At 41.8% G+C, this 24,354-nt stretch overlaps 1 protein-coding gene across 2 annotated transcripts in view; it reads left to right on the forward strand.

The window, feature by feature from the left end:
* The window catches only part of Sema2a (Semaphorin 2a), a 253,489-nt gene that overhangs the window by 6,085 nt on the left and 223,050 nt on the right, over positions 1 to 24,354 (forward strand). Inside the window, exon 1 of one of the 2 annotated variants that reach the window (XM_003705815.3) lies at positions 14,730 to 16,107. The exons of the other annotated variant lie outside the window; for it this stretch is intronic. Within the exon in view, the coding sequence (XP_003705863.1) occupies positions 15,930 to 16,107 (178 nt within the window). The 5' untranslated portion in view covers positions 14,730 to 15,929. Of the gene's footprint in view, positions 1 to 14,729; positions 16,108 to 24,354 lie in introns of those variants that run through there. 2 annotated transcript variants of the gene reach the window in all.

Below are 24,354 nucleotides of genomic sequence, written 5' to 3' on the forward strand. Positions count from 1 at the left end.
CCAGTCACTTCACCGCTATCGCCGTCCATCTACTCTGTTCGAAGTAACCCCTGGAATCTTTCTGGAAAAGTTTGGTTATTTAATTTCCTAGCCGCGGTCTGCCAGTGAAATCGGTCTCTGTCTTACTTCCCATCCCTTTTCTATTTTAGAACGACCATCTATTTCGTCCATCGTGGTCGAACGTCAACCTCATTATTTTAGAACAAGGTAATAGTTCTTTGAACAATTGACTGTTTGTGACCCATTAAGTTTATGGCTAGATTCTTCGCTTAGATCTTGGTTTAGTTTTAAATTCAGTATAAACTAGATTTGCATCAGAATTCATAATTTTATCACACTGTAAAAGGGTTAAGTGCGGAAAGAAACAATTGTCGTGTCGCCATATACAAACTGCAAAAGTGATCCAATATATGGCAAACGCACGATATTTTAGCACGAACGTATAAAAAATGTGACGCATCGTTAACCAGGTAGTTTCTCGCGATTACCCTCACGCGACAAGTATATCCCCGAACCTCTATCCACTTGCTCTGAATGCGTGTTATCATGCAAACGACGATGTCTGGCAAAAGAGGTATTCCGTGAAAAAGGGATATGCGAGTTCTCGGAGTTTGGCGTATCGGTTCGAACAGCTTCTTCAGGAGTCGCGGATAAAGATCTCTTTGCCCAGTTTATAGAGAGTCTGGCCGTTTCAGGGTTTTTCGTCGCGCCATTCAATAGTCGCGCGCTATCCAAACGAATCTTTCTCCCGTAAGGGTCCACGAGGGGGTGAACGTTTCCAGCCGGATATTCGTTGTATATACACCGTCCTCGATGGGGCCACGATCTGCAACTACGATTCTCTGCCACGGTGTTCGTGTACGTACACGTTCGCCGGGCATACCAGCGTCGACGTATAATTCAGTTTTACCCTGAAACGACTCATTTATATGCGTTCGTTTGATTGAATCTCTCCCGCGTAGTCCTGGCTCCCTCTCTTCCTTTCTCCTTCGTCTCGCTTTCTCCGCGCGGATTCCCAGCCCTTGTCTCCGTCCTCCTCCAGCCCGTCCCGCGTATCCAGCGCTCTCTCCGTTCCTCCCTTGTTTCCACCCTCGTCGACACCGACGCGGTTAGCTGTTTCAATTTCCCCTCGCCGCACAAAACTGAAAGGCGTGCCCGTCATCTGTCGTGTCCTCTCGCTACGCCTCCGCTTTCGTCTCCCTTCGTTTTCCAGCGTCCGCTCGCGATCCGCTTTCCAACGCTCCTGGCAAACGCGACGATATCCCTGACACGCGGATAGACGTCGCGGTCCTCGTTGATGCACGCGGTCCCCGCTCGATCGCGATTGTTTGACGGTCGTCGACGTTTTTCCAGGAATTCACACGACCACCGACGCTCTCTCAGTCCCGTTTATCGGTTCGTGCTTAGAGGTAATTCGCCGCACAATCCTGCGGAACGATCGTCTGGCACCAGTAATGGCTACTCAGTTCGCTGGAAGTCGCTGTTCAACGAGCCCCGATACGCCTGGAAATATTCTGGGCTCGGTTCTATTTAACTTTTGTGGCGATACATAAAGTTAACGGTATCGTTCGGTAGCTAGGATACCTGACTATCTCTGTGATTCGTTTTAATTCCTCAATGGCGATCGTGGTGTGCGTTCGCTATATGAATACGATCTTGTTATATTGCCATAGAAGGGAGAATCCTACAATTGATAAATAGAATGAGACTCTTTCTAGAATGAGACTTGAGAAGTTCTCGAAGTAAAGATTGACAAATTTGAAAGTGTATAAATTTCTACATTTCTTATTCACTAATTTATACATCTTTGAATTTCTAAACTTATTAATTTGAACATGTCTAAATTTCTGTACTTGCAAACTTGTAAATGTATAAAATTATAAATTCCCAAATTATCAAGCTTAAAATTTAATAATTTGAAGGTTGGATATTGAGTGGAACGAGACTTTATGAGTTTTTCGTGTATATTGCAGCGGCCTATACATTTATCACAGAATCGTTAACGTAGATGGGCGATTTAACGCAATTACATGAGCTACCGGGGTGGAAACGCGTAAAACGCGACTGATTATTCGGCAGGAATCGAAAGGACGAAGGGTTTCGGTGGAGACAACCTCCTGTAGATTCAGGATGTACAGCTAATGCAATTATATCTCCACCCTTCGTCTTTCGGCTCATGAATATCAACGTTTGATTTGTATAATGTCGAGTTATTGTTCCGGAATTGAAGTACAGGAGGGAGAACGCATTTTATCGAGTGTCTCGTCTAAACTTGTTCAAAATTGCACTGTCTTAACTCGTTAAGAACCAACCAGTGAAATAATACGATTTTTACACCTAAGATCTTTCATTCCTCATAAATTTGCATAAAAAAGAACAAGACCGAAGTCACAATATCTATTGAAATTACCATTTCAATAATATCGTTTCGAAATTAATAAAATCATAGTACCCAGGAGGCAGAAGAAAGAACGATAAAAAGTTATTAAATAAATTCTCGAAATTGCAAATGAAAAATTTGCAATTGTTGTTATCTGAACACGATCCAGAACTCAGGCAAGAAATAACGTAACATAGAATTATTTAAAAACAATTATCTTCGTCAAAGTTCATCGGTAACTTCCTCGTGAGTCGTGCAAATTTTTCCAGTTTGAATATTCACTGGATGCTCGAATATTCGCCTCGTTACGTATTTCTTCGTTCCTTTTTTTCGAAGGGACGTGCATTCAATGAAGTTTCCAGACGAAACTATCCCGGCGAAGCGTTAATTGAACCGGAAGGAAGCTTTTTTTCATGCATATTTCGGTATAAATTATTCAATATCGGTGTCCTTAACAATATTACGAGGGACGCGACGAAGGAAGAAAAGTTTGAGAATCATTACCGTCCCTGTTCGCTTCACCGTAGCGCCTTCAATCAAGCTCCGTTGTCTAGACAATTAACCGGACGGTCGATGCAATTAAAAGCAATTGTTACGAGCGTATGTGTGCGTGTGTCTTTCCGCGATCGCGCGACTGGATTAATGTTCCCACATTAGAACAAACGGATCGTTCAGCAAATCGTTGATTTCAATAATTTTATTCGCATGAAATTTATTTTTATTCCATTGGGTCGTTAATTAGTTGTCGAGTATTTTAATGTATTCGTTTGGAAATTTTATGAAAATGATATCGATCGAATATTTTGTATGTGTAGGATAGCTTGCAATGCGGTATATGGTTAAATAAATTTTTTTATAATGGAACCTTGTAACATTACTATTTGAATATTGTGAGTGAGCTGTTTGAGGCGATACTATGCAGAACGATACAGCGCGTGAATATACGATGTGTGACAATACGACGCGTGCTGGTATGACGCGTGACGATATCTGACGCGTAGGGGTGCACTACTCAGTAATACGGCGTGTAAAGATATCTAACGTACGGTAATACGATTCGTGGGGATGTCTAACGCTTGGTGATACGGCATATGACGATATCTAACGCGTGGTGATACGACGCATGGCGATATCTATCGCGTTGCAATTCAACACGTGGTAGTTCAACGCGTGGCGATCCACTGCGTAGTAATACGACGTGTAAAGGTATCTAACGTAGAGATATAGCGCGTGACGATATCCAACGCGTGGTAATATGGCGCATGACAATATCTAACATGTAGTGATACGACGCATGGCGATATTTATCGCGTTGCAATTCAACACGTGGTAGTTCAACGCGTGGCGATCCACTGCGTAGTAATACGACGTGTAAAGGTATCTAACGTAGAGATATAGCGCGTGACGATATCCAACGCGTGGTAATATGGCGCATGACAATATCTAACGTGCAGTGATATGACGCGTGACGATATCTATCACGTTGCAATTCAACACGTGGTGATCCAACGCGTGGCGTTCCACTGCGTAGTAATACGACGCGTAAAGATATCTAGCGTAGAGATATAGCGCGTGACAATATCCAACGCGTGGTGATACAACGCATGACAATATCTAACGTGAAGTAATACGACATGTGACAATACGTCAATACTACACACGTTAATACAACACATAAAAAACTGTAATTGTACCCTCACGCACTTCAATCAGACTTTCATTCATAAAATCCGCAGCAGTAATAAATCACCTCCTACCCTTCATTCCCAGAACTAAGTATCTCGTTTTTTCATTAATTCGCGACAAGTATTTTCGTTCTCCACTTGACAGTCGTAATTGACGTCTTGAGAGGGGTGTCGAAAGGTCTCGGCGAGGCGCATCGATCCAGGTGGATGTCGCAAAATGCTTTTTAGCCCGTTTATTCCGGTTGCTTGCCGGCCAGTGACTAATTACGTCGGTTAACTGGTCGTGAAAAATGCACTACTGGCCGAATCCCTTGAAACGGAATGCATAATCAGGCCGGATTGGCGGTCACGGAGGAAGGGGTGCAGGAATATTCGGAGCAGGGACAGCTCGATCGTTTCGAACGGACATCACTGTAATCACTGGTAATGCAGATGGCGGTCGTTCGCCGATGGACGCATCGACAATCAGCTATATAATTAGAGACCTCGCCCACCAATTAAGCTGCATTCATTGGACGCGATCGTTACCCCCCGTGGTAAGCATATTGCCGTGAAAAATGTACACGTCGTTGCTAAACGTTGCTTAACACGGTCGTTGACGCGATTATCGATCCGACTGATCCGGTGAAAAATGACGAGGTGTCGGAGGTCTAGAAGTAGGTACGTTCACGCGATCATTATCACGGCGAATAAAAAATGAAACGGAAAGGGTCACCGGTTGACTGATACGGCAACCCGTGAAATCTTTCATTGGTCAAGCTTCGTTTTTATTCCACTTTACCCTTATTTATTACCGTAGAACGTGCGTTCTATCTACATCGACAGTGTCTAATACACGAACTCATAAATCGATTTTGTTTTATTTAAACAAAATCCTATGTTGAAGAATTTCAATAATTAATAGAGTCACGGACGTCGAGTTAACACGCGATACAGCGCGTTTAAACGTGTTCATTGACATTAGACCATGAGTGGTGCGAAATAAAATTTTCATGCATCACAGTCGTCGACATTTAAATGTTAAGGGTCGGGAATAAAAGTTTCATGAGTCCAACTTAAAAATAGGGCATTAAAATTTAGACCGTAGACTGTAGACGTTTTAACGGAAATGGATTATAAAGTCTGGGTTACGGAAAATTAAAAAGGCTAAATCTTCGTATATTTAGGTTTTATGTTGCAATAAACTCTTGTTATATTGCTACTGTTAGAGATTGTATCAGTTAAAAATGGTAAAAGTTGGCAATATAAATCTACTTTCATTCGGAGCTTAAATATGTGCTACAATGTATAGTGATTTAAGATATGATATAATGTGCAGTGATATAATGCATACATAACGTAGGATTAAAACACTCCATACAGAATGGTCCTAAATTATTCTGGATTTTATTTAAAACTGCATAGGATATTTTGTTAATATATAGCTAATATAAGAAGAACACAAAATTCGTACCCAATTCAAGAAGTAAATAACGACTCCGTTAATTGCAAGTAGCAACCCTAAAATCCTGTACATGTCCAGCTTCATTATTCATCCAGCGATTTAATATCTGAAGGATATTAAGAACAAGACTCGAAAGCAATTTCGTTGCTTCTGAAATTGAATATCCTCTTCATTATGAGCTCGAAACAGCTTTCTCCATTCATCTTCCAGAAACCAAACGACGTTAAATACCGTATACATCCTCCATCTTCGCTCCGGTCGCACAAACTTACGAGGAATCACATTTTACAATACGTCAGGCAGAAAAATCAAAAGTTACATAATGGCTGCGTTGGTCGTAAAATACGTAGCTCATCCGAGAGCAAAGGACGAGCGTACTTTCTCTTTCTCGAGCGGAATGCCAGCCGGCAAGATGAAGCATCACGATTGTTCAACCGGATCGTGGTCGTTTTGTAACAATGTCAGAAAGGAATCCGACCCGCTGCTCGAAGCGAAGATCGATTGCAACGAAATTGGGCCAACATGCAGCAGGTATCGAACACCGATCCGCCGAGTGATTGTTCTTCGCAGAATCGAAAGAGAAGAATAGAAGTTGAGGCTGCTGCAATTGGACCGGGCGGAGCACGATCCTCCACGGGAATGGGTTTCGATAAGGTAAACGAGAAGGAATCTCCTCAGCAACAAACGTGGAAATAATCACGATTTCTGACAACGCGCCGGAAAATTTTCTCGCAGCTCCGAGATTTCCGGAGTATTCTCCGAAATAACGGTTGCGAAGGACAGATATAACACTTTCGGTATTTTAGAAGAACACGGCTGTTCTGATATTAGAGCACACATGGATTCACGGGAGAACAGTATCAGAACTTTTTACACTAATTAATGAGAACTACTGACAATGAGATGTTCATTGCATTCTATTCTATTGATATTCCTGATTTTACAATGTCAAAGATTGATATCACAACTGAATAAGTTTTTTGAAAATATAGATTGAAAATCAGAGTTGCCAACAATCATCATGTGTATGTTTGGTACAGTCCCAAAAGTCGCTATGTTCATCCTATATTAAAATTTGCTTTGTTCAGTAGAGGTACCAGTGAAGTCGAGTACCAACCAAGTCAGCATCTGAATTAGTTTCACTATTAAAGGACAGAGATTCACGTAGTTTCAGAGTATATTAACAACAAAGAAAATTCGCGTCGAGGTCATTACGAGTGCAATTTCAAGATAATCATCGCGCAAATAATGTACGATTAAAGTGGGGCAGCCCAGTGGACAAAGTTGTGGAATTACATCTTTGAGATTGAGGTCGCAGCAATATATGAAAGGTAACAATGATCAAGCGAATCCAAAATGAAGCGCAGCTACACGTTCTTCATTTTATCAGAGCTTGGCACGTGATCCATCTCAGTTATACCCGCTCCACTTTACGTCACCGGTCTGAGCAATGGCGGAGCAAGAGAAAACGCTGTCCGTGTCGCAAACTTTTTTCTTCCGTCTAATATTTTTATTATTATCTCTGGACGTCTGTCACGTCGATATGGAGGATGTATCGGCAGCTGTTGCCCGTAGAAGAGCGCACGCGTGCAAGCTGTCTCACCCACACACGGGCACAGGGACTAGGTTAACGTACACCTTCCATGACGGAGAGAATTTAATACGGGCGGGTGACTGTAAAGCCCCGATTTCGCTAGGCGAGAGGAAGGTAGAGGGCAATAGGGGTGACGGGTTAGCATCGGGGCGGTCCAGGTGTCGATATAATCGAGAGGCTTGCTTGTCATCAAAGTGCCCCTGTGGTTCTCCTAGCCCGACGATGGTAGAGCCGGGCAACAACGGCGACACCGGCGATGCTGGCGGCCCTCGTTAACGCAAAAACGCGAGAGATGATGGATGGATGCTAAATTGCATTAATTAAATCCACCGTGACACCCTAGGCCAGCAGCCTTGGTATCACTCGGAGGCTACCGCTTCTGCTGCTTGTCTGTGATCGAGGCGTGAGCCGTTTAACGGGGTGTAGATCACTTTGATGATTACACCCCGTACAGACCAATCCCTGAACCCCCCGCACCTTCCCTCTGGCCGTTCCATCGTCTTCGGCTCTCTTCAGGCTCGACGAAGAGGCAACCTCGTCTGGCCACGGACACGTTCCTCTTTCGAAGCTCGGGTGCACCGTCAGAGACGTCTTAACTATCAAAGTCGTCCAAAAGGGATTAGGCCGCAACACGATACCGCTGCCGAGAGCACTTCAAGAAGGAGCCTTTTGTCGTTATCGAATGACGACCTACTCGTCGACGACCGAATACGAACCTTGGCACAATTTCGCGCGCCTCTGTTCGCTGGCTTCCCTTTGATCCTGATTCGATTAGCGGACCAACAACGATCGCGTTCCTCTATATTGAAAAGTAATTTTCTTCTTGCCCGCGAATCGACCGACCGTTGTCGATTCACTGCCCCCGGATTTTAAACACTTTGGAGTCTCGTGCCAACCCCGGAACCTCGCAACGGTTATTCAACTATCAAATTTACTTTTTGGTGCAGGGAGCAAATTTCTATTGAGACTAGGTTAAATAACATGGAAGGAATTCTTTCGTCTTGAATGTTATATGAAAATTAATTTATTGTCAGTAGATTCATACACCTAATTCTCATTAATTTAACTATGAATATAATTCAATAAATGACGAACTCAAGAATGACATTGGTTTCTGTTATAATTCTTCACATACTTGTGAAAGGTACATAAAGCCCTGAAAGCAGGGAATTATCAAGGAGCTAATATACAACTTGCACTCCTAATATTTTAAATATCTAGCAGGTCTCTACCCATCACTCCAATAACATCTTGATCTTATTGTTTACAAAATAACACAATTATACGCGATATTTAAAAAGTTCCGCTTGTCAATCATTCATAAACCCTCCCAAGAAGAGATGATTCTGTTTATAAGCAGCGTGTTACAAGTTCCAAGAAAATTAAATGAGATCATCCTTGGACGTACCTTTTTGAAACTGCGTCCCTTCTCTTTGATGTTCTAATTTGATCCCTGTCGACGTAGGAAGAAACGAGGCTAAGTGGATTTCGGCGAATGAAAGAACACGGAGCTCGCGTGGCCAAGTTAAGACATTAGCCGGAGCCTGTGGCGTGGAATCACTGGATTCTACTCTTCGACTTCTCGAACGAGATGATGAGATCCCGATGTTGTTATGTACCATGTGTTTCAGAGGAGAGATAAGTGAGGGTTAGGCAGCCGTGGATATTGGGTATAATTTAGTGGGCTGGTGCCTCGCCAATGTTTCCAGGCAGAAAAAAGAAGGTAGAAAGGAAGTTCAGTGGGTTGCAGTGGAAGGAGATTTGTTGAGAAGTTTATCGTGGAAGAATGCAGTATTGTTGTGATATTAAGTGATTTTGACTCAATCAAGTAATATTATGTCTAAACAATACATGATATGAGTTCATAAGCTCAGTTGCAAAAATGATTAAGTCCACAAAAAAGTGGTACTTTATTCTATCTGTGATGAAGCAGTTCGAGATTATAAAAGATGTAAAATGGTAGGTTCAGTTACTTCGGCCTGTGAATGGTTCACGTAATAACGGGTTAGTTCTGGGTCAACATGACGCTGCACATGTCTGTCGCGTCACTTCCAAAACACCCGTTCTCCACGGGTAAAAATGAATATGTTAGAATAATAAAAACCGACAATCTGGAACAATCATCTTGCCAGTCAGCAGTTCGCGTGCACGGGTTACTAGAACTTTGCCCCTTGATACGTGGATCGATGTCAAGTATCAGTTGCAACGATAACGTTGTCGCAATTAAAGCTCCTAATGACGATCTGCTAATCTGCATAAACGACATTTCCGCTTAAAAAATATTCATGAAATATAACTAGAAACACGGTCCATATTTCATTCTCATGACGTCTTACAAGGTCCAGCGATTAAAAGGGAAGGAAATTGAGACGATGTAATTGTCGAATTGTAGTTCCTTCTTTTTCTCGGTTGTTTGTTAGGCCGAGAGATCCGTCTCCCGTTAAATTATTTTCATTTCTGTTGAAAAATATTACGCCTGGGACGAGGGAGCGAAGATTAGAGTGGCAAGATCCCGTTTCGGTAGGGAACTCGCAAATGCGTTTTAAAACGGGGAAAAGCGAACATTTCTAACGGCATACATCGAAGAAAACTGCGTTCTATAAGTGTTTCCCTCTCATTCTCTTTACACGCTAGATTTTGTTGATCTTCACGCCGACAAATATTTTTGATTCGTACTAAAAAGGGATCCGTCGATTTGCGCGACGAGCGCGACGAAGCGTGGAAGCTTCAAAGGCGCGTAGCTCCGCGGAATAAGAGGATAACGTGGACTCGATTTGACGTTCCTGAATATTTAATACCTCCAAAAACCCTCTCACGATTTTTTTTCTTACCGCGATACACACGTTTGTAGTGAAGTGAAAATAATCGAGGATCCATTGTAAGAGTATTAGGGAAGGCTAGGACTTGTATGTGGAGTGTAATTTTATTCATGTTTATGTATGGCGTAACATGTGAGGATACGATGTATGATATTACATGTAGAGATTTGATACGTGGTAATATGGCTCGGGACAATGTCTAATGAATAGTAATACAGAGCGTAACGATATTTAATGCAAAGTGATTCAACGCGTAGAGATATGGCATGTGACGATATTTAACGCGTGCCGATACAGCGCGTGGTGATACGGCGCGTAGCGGTAATTAACGCGTGGTAATATGGCGCGTAGTAATATGGCGAGTGACTATCTAACGTGTGCGTAAAGATCTAACACGTGGTAACTTAACGTACAGTGATCTAATGCGCGGTGATACGGCACGTGACGGTATCTGACGCGCTGTGATACGGCGCGTAACGGTATCTAACGCTTAGTAATTCAACGCGTAACGATATGGCGCGTGACGATATCCAACGTGCTGTCATACAACGCGTAGCAATCTAACCCCTTACAATCTAACACGTAGCAATTTAATTCAACGAGATCTAACACTAAAGTGATTATACTAGAGTACTAAACTAACTAAAGTATGTCTATAAAACGCATAAAAATTCCAGATACGCCAATGACAGTTCGGCGTCCGAAAAAGCGGTGTGGGATGCACCGTTGATCGTCTCCGATTGATCTTGTCGTCGTGCGCAAGAAATCGTTTAATACCAACGGATTTTATGGTCTCGTGGCTCTCAAAGAATCGTAAAAGTAGAATGGGATGAGGATATGGAAATAACGCGAAAATATTACCACTGAAAATACGGAGTCGAACGACGCGGTACGGTTTTATTTGAGCGCGATTATACGAAGACACGATTAACCTTTTTCACTCATGTTCTTCTGAAAAATTCAATCTTTCCACGATCGAAGTGCAAATAAAACGGCTTGTTAAGATTTCTTTGATATTCAGTCAATTCACATTAACAACGTTTTGGAATAAATTTGAATTACATTGTGGATTTATAGATGTAGCTCACACATTTTCACAATTAAGCATGCTGGTAGAAATGTCTGAAAAATTATTTTGGATAATTATAACCAAATAGAGGAATAAAATTAATACAATGGAAATCTCAGCAGCCCACTAAAAAATTTAAAAATGAATTTTTCAGAAAAAATTATGGTATTCAACAAATAGTCGAAATAAATTTATTCTTTCTTGGGTTAAACCTTAAAATTATTATATAAATGCTGTGAAATTAATTAGTCTTCCAGTACCTTTTGATGATATTAGATATCATATTATACTTCAAAATCAAATGAAAATTAAACTTTACCAACTAATATCTATTACAAAACAGGTTTACGTTTTTATGTACGAATTCATGTTAACAATTCCTTTATGATGATTCCTGATACGAATGACAGAATTCTATTAGCTGCATTTCACACTTCTATAAATCAAATACGGTACATTTAACAGCGATTTCACTTCGCCAGAACTTATCCACCCCTTCCCGATTGTGTGTGTTTGCGCCTTGCACGGTGGTCCATTCAGACCTCCGTCGTTGCATAAGTCAGAACTTTCATGGGAACTTTGTGAAATTCAACCAGACGCGAGGAAATTCGCGAAGCCTCCATTAACCACGTCACGAAACACTGTCCTGCAATAAATGTTGCATACCATCCAACTTAACACCGTTTTTACTTTAACGACTGGACTGTACTAAAAAAACTTGACGAGGGATGTTCAATATTTTTAAGTTGATAAATCGTGACATTTGTATTCTTTACAAAATTTCTTTTTGAACTTCCTTATTGCATCTTCAGATATGAAATTTATAAATTTGATAATTTTAAAGTTAACAATTTTAAAGGTAGAAAATTTAGAAATTTGAAAGTTGGAGAATTTGATAATTTAAAAAAAATGCTTAATTTTGAAGAGTTGAAAGCTAGAATAGATAGAAATTGTAGAGTTAAAAATGTGAAAAATGGAGTATTTGGTATTTCCGAGCTTCCACGTCTCCATATTTAAGAATATGAAATTTCAGGAGTGGAAAGAAGGATCCGATATCGCTTACACACTCGCGTAACAACGTCTCCGTCGTTTTTTTTACGAAAATTTATTACTCTGCAGATAGTGCACGCGAAGACGCGATTTTCACGGTTCACTCGCATCCCGTGCTGTATCACGGATCGCATTTACAAACGTTTCACGGTTTTTCCAGCGATTTGCCGGTGGCTTCACAGGGGGTTGAACTCGTTCGCGTTTAGAACTCATGGAGACGGCTGGTCGTCCCCATAAGAAACGACAAAGGAGGTACATAGTCGGAGGAAAGGAGAGGCTCATGCAATTCTAAACTATTTCAATGAAATGGGGATAGCGAGTGGTGGATTTGTTGGTCGTGAAAACCGGCTGACTCCTCATTCGTACCGAAAAGACCCAGAGAGTTAAGGAAAAGCACGTTTCTAGGAAGGACACTTGGCTCTCTTCTTTTGTTCTAAAATTCTTACGACTTCCCTTGTATCTTGCAGTCCCCTTTCCTCTCGCCAGAGACAACAAAGGAAGTGGCCTGTATCATCATGGTGGTAATAGTCGTACGGTGGTGGTTGGACGATACGAAATTGTCTCCTCTCTTCGCGTCGGGTCGTACAGACACTTTGTAGGTAGCGAAGCGTACCGGATATGCCTTGCAACTTTCTTTGCCCGTCGGCTGAGCGTCTTGGCTCAGCTAACTTGGAGGGTTTTTGCATTAGCATATCGACTTATTCATACAATCCGCTTCGGTTCTTGTGCCGCGGACGAACGCGCTCCTCCAGGCTATACGGGCGGCGTCGATGATGGTGGCGTTGATGGCGTGCCACGCTTTTTGAGGGGCTTTGAATTTCGTCTTCGACCCTCCGGGGAATACGTTACGACGTGTTTCGATACATTGATTTCGTTAAACTCGAGTGCTGACTGCTGCGTACTCGAAACGGCCTCGATAATGCCATAACGCTCTCCACGGGAAATATAGATTCGCCTTCACGCCGGAGACACGCTATCGAACGGGAGAATTTATGGATCAATAGCATCGATTTCAAGGAAATTTCATTTTACCTTAACCTTCAGATGGAGGTAGCAATAATCGCAATTTAATTTTAAACTCTACTTATTTCTTTAACATTTACATCACTTCCACATATATTATTTTATGAAACGTCTTTTATTGAGAAATTGAGTAATTTTACAAGGTGCACTCATGTTCGAAGGTAAATTTAAACCATCAATTACAGAATTATATAAATAATACATTACTTTATTCAGCTGGTTTTTATTTTCAATATAAATATATTTGAACATAAAAATAATTTTTCATTATTTGTCTAAGAAAAGGAACTTTCTATCTCATCCTTTAGTTTGTATTTAAATAATCTTTCAAATATCTTTTATACTAAAATTTCAATTTCGAATTTCTCACTTGTTATGTCATTTCTGAAATAAATTTGATAAACTACTTAAGGTGATTCATTGCATTAAATCGTTATATTTCATTTTAACTAAAATGCGTTTAAACCAAATCTTAATTGCAAATAGAGAGTTCATCTCCCGCAATTAACACCAGATAGTGTATCAATGCAATTCAAATAATTCTTCATCTAATAGATTTATTCGCATAAATTTTGCTCCGCTTAATTGGGACTAGCGGTGTTTGAACGATTAAGTTCCCTGCAATTTCCGCAAGATTACAGTGGAGAATCTTGATTCGCAAGAACAATGGCCGATTCGTTAATTTATCGCACACAGGATCGTCCTACTTAGCCGACTCTTAAAGTTTCCTACGTTTTATTTAAGTTCCCGAAACTACCGCATGAGAGAGTGTGTATTTTAGCCAGTTAATTGTAATATTTCCGATAATTAAACGAGTCTCTGTTATTTCTACTCAACTTCTCTCGCCGCACGAATCTTTCATTCTGTTTAGAAACTTCCAAGGTACATTCTAATCGTACATCAACACTTTAGGGAATGAATTTTGATGATTATATACAAGAAATTTATTAAAATGTGTTAACTTAACATAGTTTGTTCCATTTTATATTCTAATTCTTATACTTTTGTTTTCAAATGAAGATATTTTATTTTTTTTTATAACAATTACTGACTGACGGACTAGTCAGGTAATTGGTCAATTTTTAAGAAACATTTGATGTCAATTATTTATTTACACAGAAGTGCAATTTCTTGTAGCAAATTTCTTGCAAAAAAACTTTATGACAGAATTATTTATAAGTTTAAATGTTTATTGAATACTTTAAAAACAAATCATAATAATCATGATAGCACGGAATACACATTTACATTATCAAAAAGAAAAACGTCCAAATTCATTTGTCATGCACGAAAGGAACGTCGGACATAGAAAAAAAATCGGTAATAGGGGGTGAATAACAGGATTCCACGGTAAAGTCCATGGGGTGACTCCATAATTCAAGTCTTCGCAGCGAAGTTGAAGTCGGAGGAAGCGTTCTGTCGGTGTCCATATTGGCCCCGCGTAGTCGAAAATTTTTCATACGAGCCATAAAAAGCGCCCCCGGGGCGAGGGTTAAGAGAAATATCAGGGGTGACGCTTCTTCGGTCGTTCGAATCGGTGGTGGACAACGAGTGACTCGGATTGGAAGGAACTGGCGCGGATCATAGAGTCGCGGCGAGCACGAGCAGCGTTCTCCGAACGGAGCCGAAGTTTGCCGAGCATAGCCGAGCGCCTGTGAACGCGGCAACTTTGCTACGAGGGTACAGTCGTGCCGCGGCCTCCGTAGGGGGAGGTTTATGCAACCTGTGTTGCTCGTAACGCTCCATTTTATCGCGAGACGCGTGTTCTGTCATTACCCGAACGAGACCATGTTGTGACCTTTGTTTAACTGTCGTCTATTTAACGATCCCGATGACCCGGAATTAAAAAAAATCCTTATCTTTCTCCATGAAGTAAGAACGCGACAGGATCGTGGGCCGCGCAACAGATGTGACGCCGCGAGACACGTTCTTTATATTTAGTTGCCCACGATTTCCTCGGTTGTTCCTTCGTAACGCACACGATCGCCCGCGCGTTGTACACATGTGTACACGTCCGTCGGTTCAACGATCGACCGCGGCTGTGTACCCCGACAGTGACGTAATATGGCGCGAACGAAAGTGTACCAGGGACGTCAGTGACATAGAGTTGTACGTCGACGGGAATCGCTGAATGTTTAAACGTTTTGGTCATAGATAAGAGCCTTGAACAGCTATCCACGGTGTCTCGTTCCTATTTGCGTCCCCTGACGGTGCTATTCTTTGTTCCCCGCGGTGACTCGCCCGTGGCTCGTGTGCAAAAGCAAGTGCAAGAAAAAAGGAAACGTAGGATCGTATTTGCCGACATAGCCGAGCTTCGTATCCGGTCCTACGTCTCGAAGGCTCTCTATACCTGCGAAGTTGAGAACGTCAGGTACCGGCGCGTCGTTCGTGGAGCAAGGATAGCGAAGCGCAGGAAGAATTCCTTTGTCCTCGAAGGTACAAGCGTCGAAGGAGGTGGACTCGGAGAACGGAGCCAGCGAAGAGAAGGGATAGAAGGAAGCGGCACAGCACGCGGTCGAGTTTCTACCTCGTCCGGGTGTGTGTATACCTGGCGGAGCGTAAGATCGGGATAAAGAGAGACGAAAGGTGTTCCGGTGCAAGACGGACGAGGAAAACGAGCCTCGTGGCATCGGTGAACGTCCGTCAGCGAGTTGCCAACGCCAAAGGGCAACAACCAACCCGTGAACACAGTGCGGCGTGCTGTTAACCAAGGCCAGGTCGGCAGCCACGTTTCACGCGCTGGCTCCAACTGCTCCTTTCAACGATTCAAATTTTCCTCCACGTGCGCGCGTTATGATCGTTGATTAGCGTCGATTGTCCCGTTACCCACATTTTGTTCGAGTGTTTCGTATTTCGTGATCGAGGATGCGACGAGCAAGATTACCGGATGCCATGTTGCTGTTCGTCAGAGCAGCTGTTCTCGCAGCTGTCTTGGGACTCATCCTAGGACCCAGCCAGGCGAGCAGACCCGCCGGCTCTCATCCTGGACACGCTTATTTCGAGCAACCTTGTTGCGGACGATCGCATCTCAGGCATCACAAAGGTGAGCCATCCATCTTTCTCCATACTGCAATCGGTTTCCATATACCCCTACTGCGTTCAGCAAACACTTTATGGAAATACCTCCTGTGCTCTTAAAACACTTGACGTTTAACCCTTCGTCAGGTGAAGTCCACACAGTGACACTCACTAGTTCCAACCTTAAAACGAAAGTCGTTTCTCAGTTCAGATTATACGAGTAGTGAATTAAAAATTGACCTCGTATTTTTCTGCTAAGGTATTAGGAGAGGTGGAACAGCCCCTGAAACTTTCTAGTCGTGGTACTGAAAAATGTTTGAAATAGAAGTTGCTCAGTTTTTACGTCGAATTATGTAGTATAGTTCCACCCCCGTTCAAGGACTTCTTAACTCGGTTAAGTTATAGAAGTGTCGTTATAATTATATGGTGATGTAGAAATAATGTTCATGTCATAAGTGTTGTACAACATTTCATAAACTTATTATTGTCCATTTATACCGTATCGGAAACCAGCATTTAGATGTTCAAACCTTGTTAACCATTTTCAACTTATCTTCCTTCGTAAAACGATCTACTGTTCCGTTGTACCATCTAACGTAGTCCACTCCGTATATTCTGTACCGTTTTATCTGAGATGAAAAGGAGCTTTGTGTAACGTAGATAACGAGTACGTGTTCGAGGAAACGCGTCAATGTTTACATGTACAAAGTGTTTCTCATTGTTTGACCGATAACTTCATCGTATAGGTTTTATCATAGGCAAACGTTGGTCGAGCTTTTTAGGTTCTGTTGAGCTTCGAGAAAATTCGATTTTCGATGGATGTTTTTAGTGTAGGTGGAACACGTTTCAGAGGTTCTTGATGGCTTTTTGCAGTTCGCAGCGAATGCAAAAAGGAGTAAAGTTATAGAATATAAAATGGAACGGAGCTGACGTAAATTGTTAAGTTTGGAAAGAGTTTTATTGGAGTAAAAAAATATATTGACGATCTCGCGGGTCAGCTCCATAAGCTTTTTAGATTTTTATTATAGGAGGAAATTTATTGAAATTCTGATTTTTTATGATTTGGAGTAATGTACTGGTATATAATTATATACCATTTTATAATTTTACTGCTCTATTATTTTATAATAGTGTTAGATTTACTATTTGACTGCTTTACCATTTTTATTATTTATTATTAAGGCATTTTGCTATTTTATCATTTTACAGCTTTGTTATTCTAACAAAATATGTTCTATTATTTTAGTACTTCATTCTTTAACTACACTCTTATATTGCTGTTCCATTTTACTATATTTAACTATATATAACTATTCTGTCATACTGTTAGTTTTCTATTACACTATTTTATTAATACTACTATACTTATACTATTATTCTACTATCTTACTATTCTATTTAATCAAGCAAGCATTTGGTCTTGTTAAAAATTAGAAGCAGTACTAGTAGAACTTCTCAGCTAAAAACTGTGTATACAGAACACAAACATAATTGCCAACCTATAATTATATAATCCAACACATAGAAAGTTTCACCCATGTCCCACAAAACACAAACCCTGTCACACCCTATAAATCGTCAAAATTCGAACATTCTGTTTCGTCCAGTTCGTAAAGAATCCCTGGACACCGTCTGGCGCGTCTGTTAAAGGTTAACCGTATCTCTCTAGCGGTTAGTTATCGGAGTTTTCGCGTGTGCGGGCGCGAAAACAAAAACGAGAAATACTTTTCGCCGCGGCGTACACAGCAGCGAGGGTGGGATTAAAGGGTCGTCGGTTTTTCTTGCGGAGGCCGAAGGGGGTCGTTGATAGTGACCGTGCTCGGTGCGTTCTCTTTTTCGCGGTAAATCATTTAGGAGGACACACGGTACGAAAGGGACGTAAAAACGACGTAGCCCGGTACCGAAAAGCCCGTTAGCATACATCACCAATATTATCTTGGGGAGGGTGCTGCCACACGATATTACCGGGGCTTAGAACGCCGGGACTGACTTCATTATGTGCCATGGGGAGAGAGAACCGTCGAATGGAATGTGGAATGGTTGGTTGGTCGACCAGCCGGCTGCTTGGCTGGCTGGTTGGTTGGCTGGCAGAGAGGCAACCGAACACAACCATCCCGGTCAAACCATCCACCTCTCTCTCTCTCTCTCTGCTTGCGTGCATAAATTGTGCGTGGAAAGCGCGTGTTTAGAGGCGTGCGTGCGTGCGTGTGTACGTTGCCAGGGTGTACCAAAAACTATTCGGGGTGCACGGGGCAGAGAGGTGTATCCGCAGACGGAAAACGATGGTCAACGAGTCTCTCCGCGAGAAATTTTTCCATCGCCCATGGGAGACAGCCACCGTGCACGAAATTCACGGCGCCGTTTTTGTTTGCCGTTTTGCGTTTTCTTTTGGTCGCGCGAACGTAATTTTAATTGCGCGGTTGTCCGCCTTGTTATGCGAATTTGCTCGCCACTTTTTCCTCTCGTTCCGTGTGAAATTGCTGATGGGATGGCAGGGTGGGCTGCGTTGTGCAGGGAACACGAGTTTCAGCGAGTTTCTCGTTTCCCGTTTTCGACGAACGAAAATTTCGTCTGTTCCCTATCGCCGTGGATTATTTTCCTCGACGTTTATTTCGTCGGCGATCGAAGAAGACGTCGGGTTTCCGGTAACGCTGGATCTGCGTTCGGATAAACCTGTATTTCAAGTATGATGTTACACATCCTGTGTGCACTGCTTAAACGTGTAATTAAAGATATGTAAATACCGTGGAAGCGTTACGGTATTGCTGAACACGCGTCATTGTAACGCGAGAAAGACGATAACGAGTCTTTGCGTAATGATTTTTGCCATGAAATCGATATTAGTAACGCTACGTGAACGATCAGTGCCCTTATCGATGCGTTCATTCGCGGTGACGTACAAATCTTCAACAATGAATCAGAATCATATCAGTAACAATATGTGTACAATTAACTACCAAATTTTTGTATCAAAATAATGCGAAAGACCAACACAATAATATACAGTATAAAATCTTCAGCATACACAAAAAATGTTATCCCTCTACTTTTGCAAGAGAGTGAATATGTTGCAAACACAGTGATTTAGAATTTTATCATTATCTTTTATCATTCAACAACTTAACTTAATTTAGCAAATTTGTTCCATAAAATTGCATATTGCATTAGGATTAAAATTCGAAGAAAAATAAATTCGAATCCCGATTAGTTATTTACATTGCGCCGTATAGCCTTTTAAAATCGATATACATAGATTGAATCCAAAAACCGTAAAAATTGATATGTAGGGTGGATATACAACTCGCGTAACGTAGCGGGATATTCAGATTTTAATTGACGAAAAATCGGGGCGTATCGCGAAACCGCAGGTCACGGAATCTCCGTGTACCAACTACCAAACAGTACGTTAATTCAATCTGTACTTGCGGCCGCGACTGTACGCCATGATACGATCATGAATCGTAAGCCCTTGCTATCGAATCGCTGGTAACTAACAGAACGGATATTAATTTCGACGAGCTTCTCAAACTGATCCATTGATCTAATTTGCACGCGCATTTGACGTCTAACGTGTTCTGGACGTGCATGCACATAAGTAGCGTAATGAAATTTACGTGAAACGCTACGCGCCTGTTTGTATTTAATTCTAACTGACGCTAGTCTCGTTAACTGCTTCTCTTCAAATTTCCATATATGGATACGGTCAATTTTGTTTCGATTTTTAAATTACTAGAAATATCTTGTGATAAATGTTTTGATTTTGCTGAGCAACATCAATTTCACTTTGAGTTAATATTCACTGTAGTACTTTATTTTATATTGATACAATATTTTATATTGAGGTCTGTCATTTGTATAGAGACTTAAGTATTAAATTCTTGTAGACTCGTGTTATTTTAAGATTCTTGCAGAGTGCATCTATGTACATAAGAAAATATTTAAGACCCAAGTTTGCATCTCAGAAACGCTCTGCACCTGCGTTTTCTAAAAAATTTCCGTGGTTTTCGCCCTCTCACATGATTCTTCGATCGGTCCAAGCGGCAAAGATCGCTTACCAGTTTACCGAACTCCCGTAATTTGTTAGCAAGCAACGCAAAGTTGCCTACAACGGGGAACTAACGTCGTTTTCGAAAATAGCCTGTCGGGCCATCGAACTGCCGCTGCTCGGCGAACTCTGTAGAATTTTCATAATCGGAAATCGTTCCATTTAACGAACCGTGTCGCGAAGTTCACGAAATTTTCTAAACTGAAAACCGACCCTGAGTTCGATAATTGCCCCGTCGAAAGAGAACGCGGTCTTCACTCGATTCTCGTTCGTTCGCGCAAGATTTGCCTCCGGCTGCTGAATTGCCTCGCGTAAATCCTTAATTCGACCGTAAACTTGAGGAGAGTTCCTAACCTTTTTTTTAGTCCGTCTAGAAAGCCGCGAACGGTGTTTGCGCAAGTAGCCAGACAGACAGAGAAGTTGAGAGAGTCGATCGTCAGCCTCGACGAGTTTCCCTTTGGTCGCCAAACGTCCTAAAGATTCTCAAGATTAAAAGCTAGCGCATCGACTGTCCTGTCTGTCTCGCTTCGACTGACAACCCTCTCGAACGCCACGAAGACCGACCGACTGGCTAATGAAGGATGATAGCAGGGTCTCATCCGGCACGCGGGTATTCGAAGCCGCGCGTTCCTGCGGTCTCGGCCGACCCTTCATGAATGCCGAGACATTGACTTTGCTCGACGAGCTTCTGAACTTGGACCTCGGCTTCTCGAAGCTTTTGGACGCCGGTTGGTCGGCCCGTGGTCGAATTATCCCCTTTGATACCGTCTCGCGGTACCTCCTTGAGGATGTTCGTTGAAAGAGTTACCGGGCCTCCGCAGCATTCATTCGCGGAATCATTACCCAACTTTTCGTGCTACCTTGTCTGGATAAACGGGAGGGACTATTAATCCAATATACCGAGTCGGGCAGAGAAAAAATCAACTTCGAATGAGAAATCCACTGAGTTTGTTCCAATTAAGTTATTTTAATATCGTTATTTGGATGAAACACCCTCTCTTGATGGAACATCCTAGCATCGTATATTCTTGAATATTTGTTCGGAGTCGCCAGATCTTAAGTCGCAAAATGTCGAGCACCCGCAAATTTGAAGGTGGATTTTTCGACGAGTAAAAAGCGGACACGATGGAAGTTAGGGAGGATCGACGCGTTTCTTTCGCGTATTAGTCGCGTGCCACGTTGACTCCAGGTTTTTGTGTCGGGCGCGCCGCGAGTTCTTGGAAGTTCTCGAGTCTCGCGCTGAAACGGAAAAGGGAAGGAAAAAGCTTGTGCCGCTACAAGAACTGGCAAAGGCAAGGGAAAAGGTCGCGGAAGGGAGAATGAAGTCTGAGAGAGTAGAAGAGCGGAAAAGGCGACCGAGAAGGCGCAACAAAACGGCGTCTCTCCGCTGGTCTGGAACCCATAGATCCTCGGGAAAAGTCGTAAGTCTGTTTTAAGATGGCGACGCCAGTCTGGCGATATTATTGCGTCGACGCGAGAAGGAACAACGCGATAAAACTTTTGGATTAATTGATGTTTATTTGTGCCCTGTTCGGGAACGATAAATATCGATATTTTGAGTAAGCAAGTTTCTTTCCTGCAGAACTCATTTGTTGCGCGAAATTCTTTTTCCTGTATTTATTCCCCGCCTGGGAGCTGTGCCAGTTTATTCCGAATCCTCTGATATATATCGTGTTCTGAAAAGTCAATTTCATTTTTCAATTTCTTTAAATTCAGTAAATTTAAAGAAATCGTTAAACAAGTCTTCAATCAGTAAATATTTGTATTAATAATTATTAATTTAATGATATTTATATCTTAATAATTTTAACATATTTGTCGTACAAAAGTTACTGTATGCATTTGTTTAATATTGTATTAAAAGGAAAAAGTGCAGTTCATGTATATAGGTAAACAAAAATGCAGATTATGCATTTGAAATTAAAGAAATTTAATTGCAGAATATACGTGCCAGTCACATTTTAATTTTGTCCATTGGAATTTTTTCGCTTCTAATTATGTGAAAAATGCATGCTGTCCCAGTATCATGGAGATATAATAAAAAATGCAGGCAGCTTCAATCCATGCAATTACTATATTTATTTTCGCGCAAAAAACATAAAAACCCGGAATTCATTTATTTCACATGACGCGTAAATCTGATTTGTCAAAGATTAACCGCACACAGGATTAAATTTTAACGCACAATCATACGGCAGCGGTGTAAAATACTAATAAAAAAATCATCCGACCGCGGTTAATTGCAGGAGCCAGTCGGTTGAAACGGAGCTAGTAGGTAGTCCATACGAAACAATTTTCCAATTCGAGTCGGGATAACGATTAAAAAATAATTCCCCCTAATTAACGCTCTGCCCGGCCAAAGAGCGAAATAGGAGTTTTAATTAACAGGGAGAAACAGCAGCATCGAGGGGCAAAGGGGATCTGGCGGATAGAATTAAACGGGCAATTGTTTCGTAGCTCGGTAGAAGCCCGAACCGACGCTGAACAACGATGGCTTACACGGTGAAATCCAGAAAGAGCAGCTTTAGACCGCGTCTTTTTCTTATTTTAACGGAGATCTCGCGATGTAAGCTGCGTTCGGCGGCCGAAAAATAAAAAGGCAGAAATAGCGAAAGCTCGGTGACAACGCGGAAAAGAGAAGGAACATCGTGCGAGGCTTGGCTGATATTCCAACGACAGGATTACAGACCATCCTCGAGAGTGCTTTCCTTTTCTTTTCCCTTGCACTATTCCCGTTGCTAACCCGCTGGAAAACACTTTGTAGCCGACGGTGTAAACGTGCGAAAGTGCCCTTGCAACTCGACGAGAGGAAACGATTCCGAGAGGCGAGACACCCGAGTGATATTCTGGCCGGCGATAAAAAGGATAATGAGGATATAATGTGGCACGGCCGTTGTTCCGGATGTTTAGGCGGAACGCGCGTTATCGCGTCCACCTGGTGCTTTAAGGTCGTTCCGTAATGAGCGTGCATAAAAAAAGAGCAGCATCAGATTGCGTAACCCGTTTACCGTGGCAGCCATTTACTGGCAAGGTGCATGCCGAGGGCTGTAAGGACGACAGGAATTTTAATTTCATTTAATTACCACCAACGACGGGAATCGTTTGTACATTAATTTAGGGATATGGAAATTTGGAGGAATTTTGGTAAACATTTTTTGAGTTTGGGGATTTGGGAATTTGAGGGACGGGAAATTTAGGGGTTTAGGAACTCGGGAGTTGGAAGTTAGGAATGTGCAAATTTGAGGGTGTGGGGGTTGGAAATTTGAGGAAGTAGAGGTTTGGAAATTTCAAGGGTTGGGAGTTTGGTGATTTGAGAAATTGGGGGTTTAGGAATTTCAGGGATTGAAAATTTGATGATTTGATAAATTAAGGGTTTGGGCGTTTCAGAGGTTGAAAATTTGGTAATTTGAGAAATTAGGAATTTAGGAAATTCAGGGGTTGAAAATTTGGTAATTTAAGAAATTAGGAATTTAGGATTTTTAGGAGTTGAAAATTCAGAAATTTAAGAAGTTAGAGGTTTAGAAGTTTTAAGGGATGAAAATTTGGTAATTTGGGGAATTAGGGTTTCAAGAATTTCAAGGATTGAAAATTTGGAAATTTAGGAGCTTACGAATTTAGGAATTTAAGGGTTTGGAAACTTGAAAACTTGAGTGCTTGAAAATTCCTTACTATATTTAGGGATTTAAATAATTGAATATCTAATTATTTAAATAGTTGAAGTACTGTACCTTAAAACAAACCTAAATTTCTTACATTCAACTCTCCACAAGAAGAGTCCATATTCTCCTCCTCTAATCTCCACCTCAACAGCGGCAATATAGCGAACACACCTCATTCCCCATTTCGTAAACGTCGTTTTGTCACTCATTCAAATATTCCCGACCAAAGACCTTCGCACAGTATTTCGTGCGTCGCGTCGAATTTAATTCGGTTCAATTAATTGCATTAGAGTATCAACAGCGATAAAACACGAAACATTTCCTGGCGGATTTCGAGCGTGTTCGGAACAGTTTGTATATCGCAGCCACGAAACGGGGTTAACGTAAAACTAGTTTCTCCCCGAAGACACCGGCAAGTTCACTCGGCGGGTTACGCTGAAATAATAACGCTGTCAGAGCGTTATTTTCTTTCGCGGGAAAAATCTCTTGCCTTAAGTCTTAGGTTTATAGCAGTCGTTGTCCGCGTCGCGTTGTAAACTAGCCGGTATTACATTGCTTCGCGCCTTAC

Source organism: Megachile rotundata, chromosome 5, assembly GCF_050947335.1.
Source record: "Megachile rotundata isolate GNS110a chromosome 5, iyMegRotu1, whole genome shotgun sequence".
Lineage (NCBI taxonomy): Eukaryota > Metazoa > Arthropoda > Insecta > Hymenoptera > Megachilidae > Megachile > Megachile rotundata.